This window comes from Opisthocomus hoazin, chromosome 2 (assembly GCF_030867145.1).
Source record: "Opisthocomus hoazin isolate bOpiHoa1 chromosome 2, bOpiHoa1.hap1, whole genome shotgun sequence".
Taxonomy (NCBI): domain Eukaryota; kingdom Metazoa; phylum Chordata; class Aves; order Opisthocomiformes; family Opisthocomidae; genus Opisthocomus; species Opisthocomus hoazin.
Window position 1 is genome coordinate 50,092,739 of NC_134415.1, and position 15,454 is coordinate 50,108,192.

Below are 15,454 nucleotides of genomic sequence, written 5' to 3' on the forward strand. Positions count from 1 at the left end.
TCCCCTCCCGCACCCGCTCCTCCGCAGCCACCGGACGCTCCGGCCGCCGCCCCCGGCCCTCCGGCTCCCCTCGGCGGCGCGCGCGGGGCAGCCGGGGCGCCCTCCCCCCCGCCGCGCCCCCTCCCCTCTCCCCCCTGCCTTCACTGTCCATTGGCTTGTCCCGCTCTCTTTTTCATGTCCAGCCCCTGATGAGTGTCCATTGGTGTTGCCTTCGCCTTCCCTCCTCCCCTCTCCCCGGCTTGCCCTGCCCATGTTTTGTATGTCTCTGTCCATCCAGGCTCCTGACGTTCAAGTTCGCAGGGACGTCACGTCCGCACTTGAACTTGCAGCTCAGGGGGGCTTTTGCCATTTTTTTCATCTCTCTCTCTCTCTCCTTCTCTCTCTCCCTCTTTCTCCCTCTCTCTCTTTTTTTTTTTTTCCCTTGCACAAAAAAAAAAAAAAAAAAGCCATGACTGCTATCCCACAATTCATCTTCCCTGCGCCATCTTTGTATTATTTCTAATTTATTTTGGATGTCAAAAGACATTGATGAAGATATTTTCTCTGGAGTCTCCTTCCTCTCTAACCCGTCTCTCCCGATGTGAACCGAGCGACTCACAAGCCACCGAAGCCACCAACCCACCATGTCGCGCCGCAAGCAAGGCAAACCCCAGCACTTAAGCAAACGGGAATTTTCACGTAAGTAACCCGGAGAGCAATTTATTTAATTTCTCCTTCACGGATTTAATTTTTAATTTAAGCGAGAGCGGGGGGGGGGGGGGGCGGGCGGGGGAGGGAAGTGAGACCGAGCGAGCGATCGGGGGGGAGAAAAAAAAAAAATGAACTCAACGCCGGCTCGGGATTCTCAGCATTCTGGTTAATTGTTCCCTCCCTCATTTAATCACCTTGATCACTTTTCTTCTCTTTCTCCGTCTGCCCCCGGCCGCCAGCGCGCTCCTCCTGCCCCCGCTTCGCTCCCCGCTCTCTCGCCTCCCGCGTTCCCCGGTCTTTGGCGGCAAGAGCGGCGGCTCACCCCCCGGCCCGGGGGCGAGGTGCGGGGCTGCCCGCGGGGCAGAACCCACCCCAAAAGTGTAAAGAAATTCCTGCGGGAGCAGCAGGCTGGGCGCCGGACACCTTGACCGGACGGGTGGGAGCTGCGGGCGAGCGGAGCGGGGAGAGAAAGTCCGGCGGTCGGAGCCCCGTCGCTGGCGCTCGGCTCGCCCGCCCCGCGGCACCCCCCGGGGGGGGGGAGGGGGGGGAGGGAGCCGAGCTGAGCCCGGCCGGGGCGCCTCGCTTTTGTTTCCGCCGCGGAGTGGCCGTCCCGCCGCCCCGGGCCGGCGCCGCGCAGGGCTCCGCCGCCCCGACTGCGCCCCGCGCCCGCCCCGCCGCCGCTCCGGCTCGGGCTGGGGCGGGGGGCGGCACCGGGCGGCGAGGGAGCTGAGCCGAGCCGGGAGGGATTCCCCTCCTCGCCCTCGCTGCGCGTCCTCCCGCTCGCTTACTATTTTTTGGAAGATTTTCAAAAAAAAAAAAAAAAAAAAAAGTGGAAGTGGATTTTGATTGGGAAAAATCTCGTGTCTGAATGTTTACAAGCGCCGCGTGTGCGGGGAGCCTGCTGCCAACAAACACAGGCGAGAGCGAGCCCGGGCTGAGCACACACGCACGCACACACACACGCTCGCACACGCGAACGGCCCTTTCTCCCCGCCGCATCGCGACCCCAAACCAAATCCGCTCTCCCGGGGAGGGGAAAAACAAATCCCGAGCCCCCCCGTACCGTTCGCGACAAAAACTCTCCGGCTTCTTCCCGCCTGCCCGCCGCCACCGCCACATGCAGCAGGGCGAGATGCGAGATAAGCGGGAGCGCTCTTTGCACAACAAAAGGCAACTCGAGCTGGAAAGGTTTGGGGCGAGGGAGGTGGGAAGGACGGGAGAGAAGAAAATTCCCTTTTTCCTCGGGATGAGCTGGGGGAGAAAGGGAAATGCTGCTTGCTTTCTTTTCTTTCTTTCTTTCTTTCTTTCTTTCTTTCTTTCTTTCTTTCTTTCTTTCTTTCTTTCTTTCTTTCTTTCTTTCTTTCTTTCTTTCTTTCTTTCTTTCTTTCTTTCTTTCTTTCTTTCTTTCTGTCTTTCTTTCTGTCTTTCTTTCTGTCTTTTTTGTATTTGTCTTTTTTTTTCTGTCTTTCTGTCTTTCTGTCTTTTTTTTTCTTTCTTTCTCCCTCTCTCTTTCTCCCTCTCTCTCTTTCTCTCTTTCTTTCCTTCCTTTCCTCCATTCCCCTCTTACTCCCGGCGGGTTTTGTCCCCTCCCAGGGGTGGCAGAAAACCCGGGGCGATTTCTTCGTGCTAGCGACGCCCGGCTCCCCCTTCCCTTCGCGGAAAAAAAAAAAAAAAAGAACAACCCAACCCCAAACTTTACGCGGCGCGCTCTCTTCCCCAGGGCCGCGCAGGCGTTTCCAGCCACGTTCGGAGCCCCGGAACGAAGCGCTGGCTCTTCGCCGGCAGGCGCTCCGCTGCGGGCACGGCGGGCCGGGGCGCGCTGCCCGGCCCCGAGTTCTGCTTAAGACCCGCGGAGGGGAGGTCGGGGGCTCAGCCCTTCGCCGCCTCGCCGTGGTTTTCTCCCTCTTCCTCGGGGCTTTTTTTTTTTTTTTCTCTTTGAATTGCCCGGCGCTGCGTTGGGGTTGCAACATCAACGGCAGCCTTACGGGGCTGCCATGCCCCCCTCCCGAAGTGGGGCGCGGGGGGGGGGTCGTTTCCCCCGCGCCGGGATGCCCGGGCGGCCCCGGGAGTGGGTATCGCGGCGAGGACCGGGGGGGACGTTCCGACTCGGCCCTGGCCCCCTCCCCCCCCCCCGCCCGAGGTTCCCCGCGGCTTCTTTTCGCCAAGATCCCCGCGGAGTTCCCGCAGGCGTGGGGCGGGAGCGGTGGCTGGGCCGGGCCCGAGGGGTTCCCCCCCGGCGAGAGCCGCCCTGGGGCCGGGCCGGGAGGCGGAGGGGGGAAGGAGAGGGAGGCTGTGCCGGGAGCGGAGGGAGAGCCGGGGGGTGCCGTGAGCGGGGCCGGGGCGGCGGCTGCCCGGCTCGGTCGCTAGGAGGCACAGCGAGATCGAACAAGCGGGCAGAGCCGCGAACTTGAACCTGGCCGGCTCCGGCTCCTCCGCTGCCTCCCGGCCGGCGCCCGGCTCCCTCCCCTCCGTTCCTCCCCTGCTTCTTTGTTCCGAATTTTGCGCGGAGTTGGCTTGCTCCGGGAGGCAGCGGGTGACGCTCGCATTCTCCCTCCCCATCCCACCCGTAGCTTGTCGGTGGTTCCCGCCGCACCCCCAAGTCGTCCCGTCCCCCTCCTGCCCCCGCTCCTTACACCGCACGATGCCGGGACACAAACTTGGGATTAAACGACCCCCTCTCCATCCTTCTCACGGCACGGTGCGGGGAAATGCCACGGCAGCCGTGGCATTTCCCCGCACCGTGCCGTGGCATCTCCATCACCCCCGGTACCTCTTTTCTCCCGACCCTCCAAAAATCCGTCCCGCTTTTGCCCGGAGAGATGGTGTGGTTGTTTTGGTGACGGGGGACGGGGGGAGAACGGGAGGGGAGGAGCAGAAGGGAAGCTGAAAAGACGTGTCGGTGGAAGGGCATGAAAAATAGGGATGGATGATTAGGGATCCAAGCAAGGAATTTTGATTGCCCCAGAATTGAAAGAGGCATTCTTCATATAGGTGGCAAGGCCAGGTGAATTGCATTTTGGCGTTTTCTTTGTGAACCTGATATTTTACGTTTTGTTTTAAAAGTAGCAGTAGTAATAAAAACTCCGTATTTTTGCTGGCTCTGCCTCCATCAGGAGCCAAATGTTTTGCAGGAAACGCGGTGCCAGTGTAATTTCATACATTAGTATATAATTCTTGTTAATTAGCAATAATTTACGTTAAGAGCATAGAAAATGTTGAGGTTACAGGTTTTATATCTGTACATTTGATCATCTTGTTATTTTCAAGAACTTTGCCTCCTATAAAATTAATTAGGTGAAATGTGGAGGTGTAATCAGCAACCTCTGAATTACCACTTCATTTCCTGGTTTTGATTGTAAATCAGCCCAGTCGGTACAGACTTTAGCAAAGTCTTTTTTTGTTTAGTGCTACTTTTAACCGTCTGGTGTCGAAGCAGCGGGTTACTTTCCCCTGCTAAATAATACTGACAGGTCAGAAAGAAATCAGGCTGCGGGAAAACATTATAATTGAGTAATGATTATGCAGAGCTCCTCGCTAAGCCATTTGTAAGGGGAATACGGTTATTTTGTGTCTTTTGCTGTGGAGAGTTGGTGAGCTAGAAGTTGGTTTTGCAAAATACCTTTGTCGGCAGTGTGCAGCGAGCTACTGGTGGAATTAGTCCTGCAATAATTTATTCCCTCGGTCTGAACGCATGGAACTGCTGGAGAGAAAAATGTCATGCCTGGCAATCCTGCAGAAACACCCTGCTCCTGTCCTGGCTTCCCGAGGAGCGTGAAATGCACGTTGTGCATCTTATCTTGTCGGTCTGTAAGTTTAGAAGAAAACCCCAGCGATTAAGACATTGTTTTTATTAACATGAATGTAACACTCATATTCCTGTGGTTGACCTTAAGTTAAATTAGAAGTAGTACTAGAGGCAAGAAATGATGGACTGTGTCCTAGTTGGAGCTGAGGTACGGTGAGGTAGTGTGCTCTTTCAATATTATTTTACACAGCACAACTGGGAGCTACTCCAGATCTTCCTCCTCGATATTCAGCCTAGGTAGGGAATGAAATAAATTTAACCTGAGTTCACTGGATTTTTGCACTTTATCAAAATCAGTTCCAATATCGTGCAGTCAAATTAAAATCTATTTTTTGATTCTCTGTGGCTTTAAGTTCATTAAATGTGAAATTGGCAGCTAGCTAAAGAAGGTCAAGCTGATTAACTGTTTAGGAGGTGTATTCTGTCTCACTTGCGTTACCTGGCAGTGTTTTGAGGTGGGTTGTATTTGCAGTACGCTCTCCTGCTCGCTCCTGTTAGTCCGCGTGTTGTGTTGCTTAGGTAGAGGAATACCAACACGCTGCTGGTATTTTATTTTTTTTTCCCTCGTGAAAGGCAATAGTAATGGAGACTGCACGCACATTGCCAAGGTATTTCTCTGCAAACTTAACCGAAAAAAAAAAAAAAAAGGGCAAACAGAAAAGAGAGACGTCTCTGCCTCGTTAGAGCATCCACTGATGATGATTCTGTGAGCAGGAACAGCCTCATAATGAAGCTGTTTGGAGCTCATTCAGAAAATTTGTCAACTTTGGCAACATTAGGCAAGGTATTTTGAGTTTAAAGAAGGCACTTTCTCATTGCTGTGAGGAAATGTGGCAGTCGCTTGGCCACGCTGATTTTTAGATGTTGAGGGCCACCAGTGCTAACATGTTCAAGATAATTTAGGCATTGCTTTATTTCAGGATATAAAAGGAAAAATGACTAATTGCCTTGTTCCCTTAGGTACTAAAAAATATCCCATCAGCCAATATCTCTGGGTGGACATGGTTGTGACTGATATTTATTTGAATCCTGAGGAGTAGCTGAAAAGTGAGAGGTGCCTCCCCCTACCCTGCAGGTGTTTCTGCTGCACTTGCTTTTTATCATTTCGGTTTCTGCCATTTATTTGGTTATTTATTTGTCTCATCCCCTCCCTCCCCCATGAGTAACTGCTGTCTTTTGGATTTCTAAACTGAAAGCTGCAAACAGGCTGATAGGGGTAGTGACACGAGTACGTACATGCCCATACACACGTGTGTTACAAGGGCTGTGTGTACCCCGTGTGTCGGGGTGTGTGCGGCCAGGTGGTCTGGCTCTCCCTGTCTTTTACACACACGTGTGTTACCTGCACGGCCTGTATAGGGAATATGCAGTATCTGTGTGTTGAAACACCTTTTGTCTGCACCCGTGTAGTTCAGGCCTCTGAATTTTAGAAAAGTAGGTCTGGCTGGTAGGAAACACACACCGCTGTGTGTCTGAGGGTGTGTGTGCAGTGCTTTTTAGCCTTGAATTTGTATACATAAATAATACGTCTGGCAAGAAAACACCGTATTCGCTTCTTTTCGTAGTACCACAGGAGTGTTGCAGTGTATTTTTTCAGCCTGTTCGTTGAATTTTACCACCAAATTGCCCAGTCGAGTCAGAAATTTGTCCTCACGTAGGAACACAGAGCCAGCTGCAGTGCTCGCTCTCCGAGTTCTGCATGCTACAGCTGCTTCTGGAAAATCTCCCCTGTAACTGATGAATTCATCTCATTGCTGCGGTGCTGATGGCTTAGCTGGGAGGGAGCAGGAGGATGTTGTGAACAGGGTGTAATATTCATGAAGAGGCATGTGTCGTGTCCCATCGTTGTCCCGTGTGCCGTCTCCCCCCCCCCCCCCCCCCCCCCCCCCCCCCCCCCCCCCCCCCGCCTCCCGCTGGCTTTCCCAAGAGCTCTAATGATTCTCCTTTTGTTTCTCAAACTGCAGCCGAACCTCTTGAAGCCATTCTCACTGACGATGAACCTGAACATGGCACATTGGGAGCTCCAGAAGGGGACCACGACCTCCTCACTTGTGGCCAGTGTCAGATGAACTTCCCGTTGGGGGACATTCTTATTTTTATTGAGCACAAACGGAAACAATGCAATGGCAGTCTCTGCTTAGAGAAGGCTGTGGATAAGCCACCTTCACCCTCACCAAGTGAGCTGAAAAAAGCATCCAATCCTGTGGAGGTTGGCATCCAGGTTACGCCAGAGGATGACGATTGTTTATCAACGTCATCTAGAGGAATTTGCCCTAAACAGGAACATATAGCAGGTAAATTAAAGCAAAGGAGAAGTGTTTGCAAGTTTATTTCTGTTTCAGTTGCAACGTAGCATGTTCGCAGTTGTAAACTGCCGTGTCTGTCTTTCTGTTCTGCTCGCTGTGACGGTTGACGTGTTAAATACCCTGCCTTTGGTTAGTGGTGAGCGCACGACCAGTGTTTCCTAGTGTGTGCGCAGAGGCAGGATCAACAGGCACGTGCCGTGCCAGCCGGTGTTTCTAACGGTATTGTTTGAGGCTGCTCTAGTGATTTGCCTGTATTGTAGTCACTGTCTCCCAGTGTCTCGCCTGCCGTAGCGCTGCAGGAGGAGATTTCAGAGCCTGCCGTGCGATAAAGCGAGGAGCTTTCGAGTCTTCAGCAAAGTCAGGGGTGAAAGAGTTAACCGAGCATCAGCCAGCCTTGGTTCCATACTGGCTGTCAGCGTATGGACTGTAATTAAACACAGCCCCATGGCAAAGTGACACCACCGACCTTGACTTTAAGATGCCATTTTCGACTGGCCAGGCCAGAGTAGAGAGGGCAGTTGCTGAAGCGCACAGACATGCTTATTCGAAAAGTTTAAGGGCATTTGGAAATTTCAAAAGGTTGGTTTGACAGGAAAGGCCGCTCTCTGCAGCCTGCCTCCTCAGCCAAATGATAAATGCTTCGCTGTGCTCTCTCTTGTCTCTGATGTGGTTTTGACAGATGTATCTTGATTTTGTTTGTGGTTTACACAACCACATGTCAGCTGTACAAATGTCCAAGGCAGAGTTCTGTTTTGTACAACAAACAATACGAAATGTAAGGTTTTTTTAAAAAAAGGGTAAATAATTCCGTTTCTTAGGTTTTTTTTTTCTAACCAGAAAGCTGTTTGCCATGCAGGTATTTTCACAAATGAGGTTAAAAAAAGAGAGTGTACTACGTGAAAGAAAATCCCAGAGCCCTGGGAGTGTAACAAGACATGCTCTGCTTTTAAAATCCTGCGAGTAAACAAGAGTAGTACCCATTTGCAGCAAGCGTTGCAAATCACTTCAAACCGTGCCAATACTACTGGTAGAAAAAGGTGAGACCGCAGTATATCAGCACCAACAAACGCCTGAACCGGTTTCAGCCTTCCCCTTCCCAGCGATGTTTGGGATGTGGCACTGCCGCTACCTCTCTTCATGGAGCCCACAGGACCGCTCAGGGTTATCAGAGGTGCAGTGCGTCGTCACACGATGTGCTGGAGCTTGTCTTGGGCTTGCTTTGGCCACGGAGTTAAAACCATAATAGGGCAGTAGGTGCTGGGAGGTTCAGTGTCATACTCCTGCAGCCTCCCCTAGCCTCCAAACCCGCCGGCAAATCATGCTGGAGAGCTGTAGTTTTGAGGCTTTTGCGGTGGCAGCAAATATGTATCGGTGCGCATGTGTCTGTGCACATGTATATATGCAAAATGATGTGTGTACACATGCATATGTAATGTAAATGGATATATACTATTTCTGCAGAGTAATGGGTGTTACTTTGAATACATGTGTATATTTATGTTTAAGAGGAAACAGAGGCTCAGCTACTGCTAAGCTACATTTTGAAAGAGACTTTAAAAACCCAGTAATTCCCCATACTGCACTTCCCAGCCACCGATGTTAAAGGTGTGGTTTTTTTTCCCAGAGTGGTAGAGGGCAGTGCCCATTTCCATGGGCTGGCTGCGATCTGATGGAAAACGAGCAGAAGTGTAGGGCATGATTAATGAAGTGGGAGCCTGGTGGAAGGGATTTGTAGTCTTCCGAGCTCTGGAGCCATACTAAATCACCAAATATGGAGGAGTGGCGGTATGATGTAACGCTGTATTTACGTACGGCGCCGCTCTGTTGAAAAGACAGAACACAGTATCTGTCAAGCAAGAATTAAACCCAATCTGCTTGCTGTGGTTCCAAATAGATCCCTCAGCCAGGGGGATGGTCACGCCGGGGAGTTCTGCATGAGGTAAACCGCTCAGCTGAGGGTTTTGCTCTGGCATTCATTTGGCGTGGGAGACTCGTCGAGCTTTCACGTGGTGCGAGTGATGTGAAGCGAACAGGATTTGGCCTCGTGCGATGTCACGGGGCTGTTAATTCAGAAAAGGCTGTGGTTTTAACTGACTTTAAATGGTTCGGTGAGCGAAGGGCAATGGGTGAGAAGAGGTGCACATTGGTAGGGGACCTGATCCTGCTTGGTTTTACACATAGGGATTGCCTTTGCTGTGTAGGTGGGCCAGACTGGGAGCGGGCACGGGTCTGTGGTGGAAGCCACAAGCACTGTTGTGACTAGAGACCGACCTGCAGTTGTCTGGGCGTCTCCCACCCTGAGTCTTCTGCGTGGTGGTGCCCAGCCATGCCCTCAGACAGGAGGTCCAAGACTGCGGGTCTTTTCCTGCGCATCCCTGGCTGGGATGGAGCCAGTGGTGCTAGTGTCCCCTGGTTGTTCCCAGTGGTGGGAAATGCATCTGGGCTGCAAGAGAGTGGGAAGGAGCTCCAGGAGTTAAGGGGTCTTGTGCTGTCCCTCCCCTTTGTGTTTTCATCTGCCTTTTCACTTGAATGCGTTTAGCTCCCTTGTATCTTGGAGAAGGGTGGCAATAGCTGGTGACCCATTGCTTGTAGCCAGGAGTTTGTGGGGTCTGGCAGTAAAATTACCAGCGGGGGTCTTGGAGTGAGCTGTGGAGTTCAGGTATCTGGAAGGCCCCTGCAGTGAACTTCAGGCTTTTCCAGTTCTGGTATTTTGTACCCAATTTCTGTGCAAGAATGCAAAATACAAAAAGATACGAGTGTGTAATTTAAAAAAAAAAAAAAAGGACAGAGACTGCCTTTAGAAAAATATACAGGAGTTGAGGGAACTGATTCTTGCTGGTAAGAGACCGGAAAATATGTATTTAGTAGCAATGTAAAAATATGCCCAGTTAGTTGTTAGGCTGAAAGAGGTGTTACAGGTTAGCTCTGGATACAGAGGTGCTGTAAGTTGGCTCTGGCTGCAGTATGTCCTCTGGCTGCAGTTCTGTAGTCAGTAAGTTGCTGTGTTGCAGTAAAAGATCACCTTAAGATAAGTAATGGTTAAGGATCGGCTCATCTAAAGACAGCAAGTCATTCAAATGCAGGGAGAAATTATGTCTATTTTAACCATCAGCAGGCCGCTCTTTATCCTCACCGTTTTCCAGAGGCAGAGATGATTAGCTTGTATGTATGTGTGCATCCTGTGCGGTAGCTGTGAGATCCATATAGGTGCAGGCAAGCGTACCTTCTCTTCCACGTAGGTGTCTGCCTGCGCGGAGCTTTGACTTGCTATAAAATTTTGAGTGATAATGATCCAGCACTATAGCTGAAATGTCATAAATTTAACTGAAAATTAATAGGATACGTTGTGTGGGTCCATGAGGCAGCTTTCATCAATATGTATGTCAAAGCCTCACCACCGGATACCGGCAGTCCGTGATTTGCAGTGAGTGCTACGGCAAGGCTTTAGTTATCCGCTCTCGTATTTTACAATAGGGGGAAATATTAACTGAAGTATCTAGAGATCAGTGAATGTAAAATTGCTGTTCACTTATTGAAAAGGCTGAAGAAATATTTATTGTCCACTGGTGTCAGTTTTAGTGGTTTGTTTGTTGAATGTATAAATCCAAGGGAATTAATGAAAGGTGGTTTTTTGGGTGAGGAAGGATCTTAAACGCTACTTGGATTCAGTTGGAGGAACACTTTGGAGTGCTGCTGCATATTCCCCTTTATAATGCCAAGTGTGTAGCTGCGAATGCCGTATTTACTGTACAAAGAAATGAAGGGAGAAGGGGAGGAGGTAATTTTTACCGCTTGACTCCTTTATTCTCAAGCTGCTTGTGGCATTCAAATAAAATACGTGGGAAAATAACGTAAGAAAACCCTCTGTCTGCAGTAACTGGGGGAAGGTGGATGTAATTTGGCACTAAATTTTGGACCAAGTACATTTGATTATTACAGTTCTCAGGAGGTAATGTCTTTCAGTAGTCATTGCACCACAGAAATTTTCTTGGGCTGTTATTAGTAGTTGCCATTGTAACTCTGTAGGTTGTAAATTGTGATTCATTGTTTTATTTTGTTCTGGAGACAATAAATTATTGATGTCTGCATTTAATAGTTAGCATTGCATCCGGACAATAAGATGAAACCTTAAAAAAGGGGGGGGGCAGGAATGTGGAAATATTTTGGAGTAAAATTCTGTCTTCTTTCCCCTTACAAAAAACCAGAGAGTATAGGCTGCGTAAAACAGTTGCAGGCAGGAAAAATAGTGAGGATGATACCCAAAGGCTCCCGCTTCTGAGATTCGGAGCCCTGCATGCAAGGTGTATTTGTAAATAAGACAGAGAAAGGTTGTGAACTGGCAGCCTGGCTGTTTTGTCGAAGTGCAATGTCAGAGAAACTCTTTCTAAGACAAATTGTAAATAGAAGTGTCACGATGGTTGCATGATTGAGCTCCAGAAGTGTCTTGCAATTGTTGGCATTGTCAGAAGACTTTTGAAAGCTTAATTGAAGGCGGTGGCCTGTGTGGCTGTGAAATTTGCTTCTTGGGGGGACGAAATGTAAAAAATGTGGGGGATCAAAAAGTTGCCCTAATGCTACTCACGCGGGGATACGGGGAAGAGTCAATAGTTTCTCAGCTTTCCCTGTTGCCTTTTATAAATAACATTTTTTGAAGAAGCAAACACGTGACGCCAATATCATCCTTTGTATGAGGCAAAGATTGTGTTAGTTTTCCTATTCCCTGCTGTTACAGGCAGTTAATGAAAAAATGGCCCTTTATTGGAAACACAAATACGAGTTCACTCAAAGCACAGAAGCAGGGTAGAAAGTTTTCTTCTGCCTCTACATGATCCTTCCAGGGGAGCATCAGAGTGTTGCAGTGCCCTGAATATTTGTTTTCTTCTTTCCTGCAAATCACATCTTCTGGTTTAGAGGACGAGGAATATGCTTTGCATTCTTTCTCCTATTGTGTGGGACATTTAATTGTGGAGCTCACCATGGGCTGAAGCATCGCTGCATCCAAAATGCTTGTGGCTGAAGAGGCAGCCCAGCATGCATTAAACTTCGTATAGGTCTGAAAAGGTGCACGTTAGCATCACGTGCTGAAAGCTTTGAAAATAATGCGTGTAATAAACTAAGGTTCTGTGCAGCGAGTCCCGACAACGAATGCTGGCTGATGGAAACTGAAACAGGGAGTAAATTAATTAATCACCTTCTGATTATCCCAGTGGGAGAAATAAAGTCTTCTCTAAACATTCCCATAATTTGGTAATGCCTCTTTTAAAGAGGAGGAGGCCTATTAGCATCACCTCATTTTGTATATGCAACCCTCAGCCCACAAGTTCTTTCTTATTTCCTTCAAATAATAAAGGCGATTAAAGAAGCTTGCGAGGCAGTGTCAGGCAATGGGAGTTCAGCCTCCAGTTGTTTGCCTGCACGTATTCTTATTACGAAAATATTTTGGACAAACTCCCTTCAAGCTTTGGTCTGTTTCTATATGTAATAGTACTAGCTTTGTGCGAGAAAAGGTGTTTAGCATCAAGCTGGACATGGCCTGGCACATTGCCACTTGCTGGCTTTTTTTTTTTGTTTTGTTTTGGTTTTTTTTTGTTTGTTTGTTTGTCTGTTTTATTTTTTTAGCTAATTGCTGAGATTCTCTTGTTACGTTTCTGCTTGTTGTGATTTTGTTCGGGTTTTAGTACTGCCAGCGATGTCGCGAGTCCGAAGAGGTCGTCTTCTCAGCCTGGCAGGCATCTGAGTGCAGCTTCCATCCGGGAGGGCTCTGTTTTATGTGTTGGCTTCTGGGATATTGCACAAGTTCATAAAATACACCAAGCTCATATATTTTAGTACATTAAGACCTATGTTCATACTGGTAGCATGGCCCTAAGATTAACCATTGGGTTTGTTTTTTTTTTCCCCTGTGCTAATGAACGTATTTTGTTTCATTTTGTACAAATGCAGTAGCTCTGGCCTGGTAATGTCTGGCATAGCAGGTTTGGGCCCATGATGGTTGATGATCAGTACACGGATTGCTGTGATTTATTACATACTTTTAAAAATAACAGGCACATTAATGGACCCACAAACCACCGGAGCAGTTGGGATGATATCCTCTCTGTTTCATAATGAATTTCTATGAAACACAGTTTGCTCTTTAGGACTCCCATCCTGGGTGCTCTTTGCCCTGCCAAACGCGGACTGAACATCCCCTGCGCCCTTAAACGCTTGCAGGAGCTGGTCCAGCAACTGCAGACCCTCACGGATGGGCAGACCAAGCGCTCACGTTATTCAAACCCTCCTGTGTGAATGCAAAACCCATTTTGAAGCCCATAAACATCCTCCCCGTCTTCCTAATGAGGTTTAGTATGCAATGCATCCTGTGCGGGGTTCGTCAAGTTTGTTTCCCAGCCTTTATTGGCCAACTGCACTCGCTGTGCATCTTTAAAATGTTTCAGCAAGGTTTTTCGCTCTTCTTCCGCAAAGACTGGTAACTTGGTGGCTGCTCCCCAGCTCATTCTTCATTCGGAGGTGGCATTGCCTCGGGTTGGCAAGGGAAAGGTTTGTGATGCGGGGTGTGGTGAGGTCAGCCCCAGTCCCAGCAGGGAATTTGTGTTCTTCATTTGCCTTTACAATCGGAGCACAGCTACTGTACCTTGGAGCAGCTCTCAGGTGTGAGCTCAGATGGGCGCATGTAAATGTCCTGTCAGATGCAACACAGGAATATTAATATTTCCTCACCACCACGCTACAATAAAGCTATACAAAGCCAGCTTAATATGCAGCCAGGCTGGGGAATTATATAAAACTTCAATAGCCTGGTGTGAATGACAGCAGTGGAAAAAAATACTCAATATACCACATTTTGCGTTCTTATTTGCCTTTGATCTAAAGCAAAATGAAAACATCCACTTCTTTCCCTCCTTGTTTCGTATAGGTGTTCTTGTTCTGCAAAATTGGCTAGTAAGTAAGGAAAGAAAACGAAGTATGGGGCAGACTGCAAAATTATTTGAAGCATATTAACACCAGTCTGCTGGGGATGTAATTTTTCCAAATTTTAGCAAACATTTATTTTTTATACTTGGGATCGTTTGCTTTGCTTTTCGTTCTTTTTTGGTATGTGGGTCTGGTTGAAACAAAGAAAATGGAGTCACTGCAAAGAGGAGCAGGAGTCCCCTTTGCCCCTCGGGCTGCAGGCACAGCCCAGGCTGTACGTCCTCTTCACAGAGGTTTTGCTTCCATGTTCCTCTGGGTTCACATCTTCAGCTCCATCCAAAGATGTCTGTTTTTCAGTGCAGGGATGTTAGAGGATTTTTAATAGTGTGCTCATTTAACTGAATCAACAGCTGTCAGGAGCGGCTGTAGTAAATCCACAAAATGCACAAAGAAAAATACATACATTTCCTGGAACAAAACACTTGAAACAAATTGACTGCCAATAAAAGCTGCTGAATTCTGGGTTTGCGGACAGTGCACCAAAGTGTTTCTTCTCTCTGCTCTTCCTGGAGACCTCTCCCCACTTGACTGCTCGGATTCTGCTGGAACTTTTTACCTGAACAGGTTGCTGTTAAAAAACCTCACGACTCTCCCCTATTTGGGTATGGAGCTCTGCTCAAGGTTAGGATTTGTGTTTTTGCACTAAGTAGCTAAAACACCTAGACTGGAGCGAGAAGCAAAAAACAAATAACTGGATTACCGTCAAGGAGATAAGGCTTAATATCCCTGTGAAACAGCTGTCGAGAAGTAGTGCTTCAACTCTGCCCTTCCAGGTAGGCGTTGTCAGAGTGGTATTGAGCTCTGAAGCAGCTTCAGAAGGTGCTGAATTCACGCCAGAGGATGGTGCTGGTGGAGGGAGACCTGGGGAATGTTGGTCAGTCAAAACCAAGGACTTTCTGCTTCCATCATTCCCCTGCTTTGCATAAGCGCTGAACAATTACACCTACAATTTGATCTTAGCTTCAGATAGAAAAACCTCTGCTTAAAATAACAACAGAATTACTGCTGAACCACAAAGGCTAAAAGAGAGCCCTGCCTTCAGTAATGTTATTATTGTTGTTGTGGATATTATTACTACTACTACTACTGCTACTATTATGGCAACCATTACCTTTTTAAAATAAACACACATTACAGTTCCTCACTCCTTAGAAAGTAAGGAGTTTAATTTTGCATTTATTGCTTAATTGACTGAGCAGTCAGCAAAATATAAAATGCAAAAATAAAAATGTCCCGTCCACCCCCCCCCCCCCTTCAAATTCACAGCAATTAATTTGTCACCCATTGTTACTTTGGTACAGCATCACAGCTGGATTTTTTTTGGACATTGCATGAATCATCTGGGTTTTATTGCATTTTAGCTACTGAGTTCATTCGGTCTGAAGTAAGAGAATATCTCAGAAGTAAGAGAATATCTCAGCAAACATGTCGTGCTTCAGCCAGGGCACTGTAAGTGCATGGAGCATTTACTGCATGAGGGTGGCCAGGGGCTTTTTGCTGCGTGTTATTTGTTATCGATGCCAATTTTCATATTTGGGAAGTAGTAGTGCAAAGGGAAACAGTAGTCGGGGAACGTTGTTCTCTTCGAGGAGGAGAAACACAGTGGGATGCATTTGGCAAAAGAGAGTACTACCTCCCGAAAGATTATTTAGAGGTTGTATTATTTTGTGATAAACTG

The 15,454-nt window shown here is 48.3% G+C and overlaps 1 protein-coding gene across 6 annotated transcripts in view; it reads left to right on the plus strand.

The window, feature by feature from the left end:
• Nucleotides 1-175: 175 nt before the first annotated feature.
• Nucleotides 176-15,454, plus strand: part of BCL11A (BCL11 transcription factor A) — a 78,028-nt gene continuing 62,749 nt past the window's right edge. For 2 of the 6 annotated variants that reach the window (XM_075413563.1, XM_075413562.1), the window contains exons 1-2: nt 176-678; nt 6,460-6,789. In XM_075413563.1, coding sequence (XP_075269678.1) covers nt 624-678; nt 6,460-6,789 — 385 coding nt within the window. In that variant the 5' untranslated portion in view covers nt 176-623. Of the gene's footprint in view, nt 679-1,650; nt 1,879-6,459; nt 6,790-15,454 lie in introns of those variants that run through there. The other 4 variants (XM_075413564.1, XM_075413568.1, XM_075413565.1 and 1 more) reach the window with 4 other exon arrangements.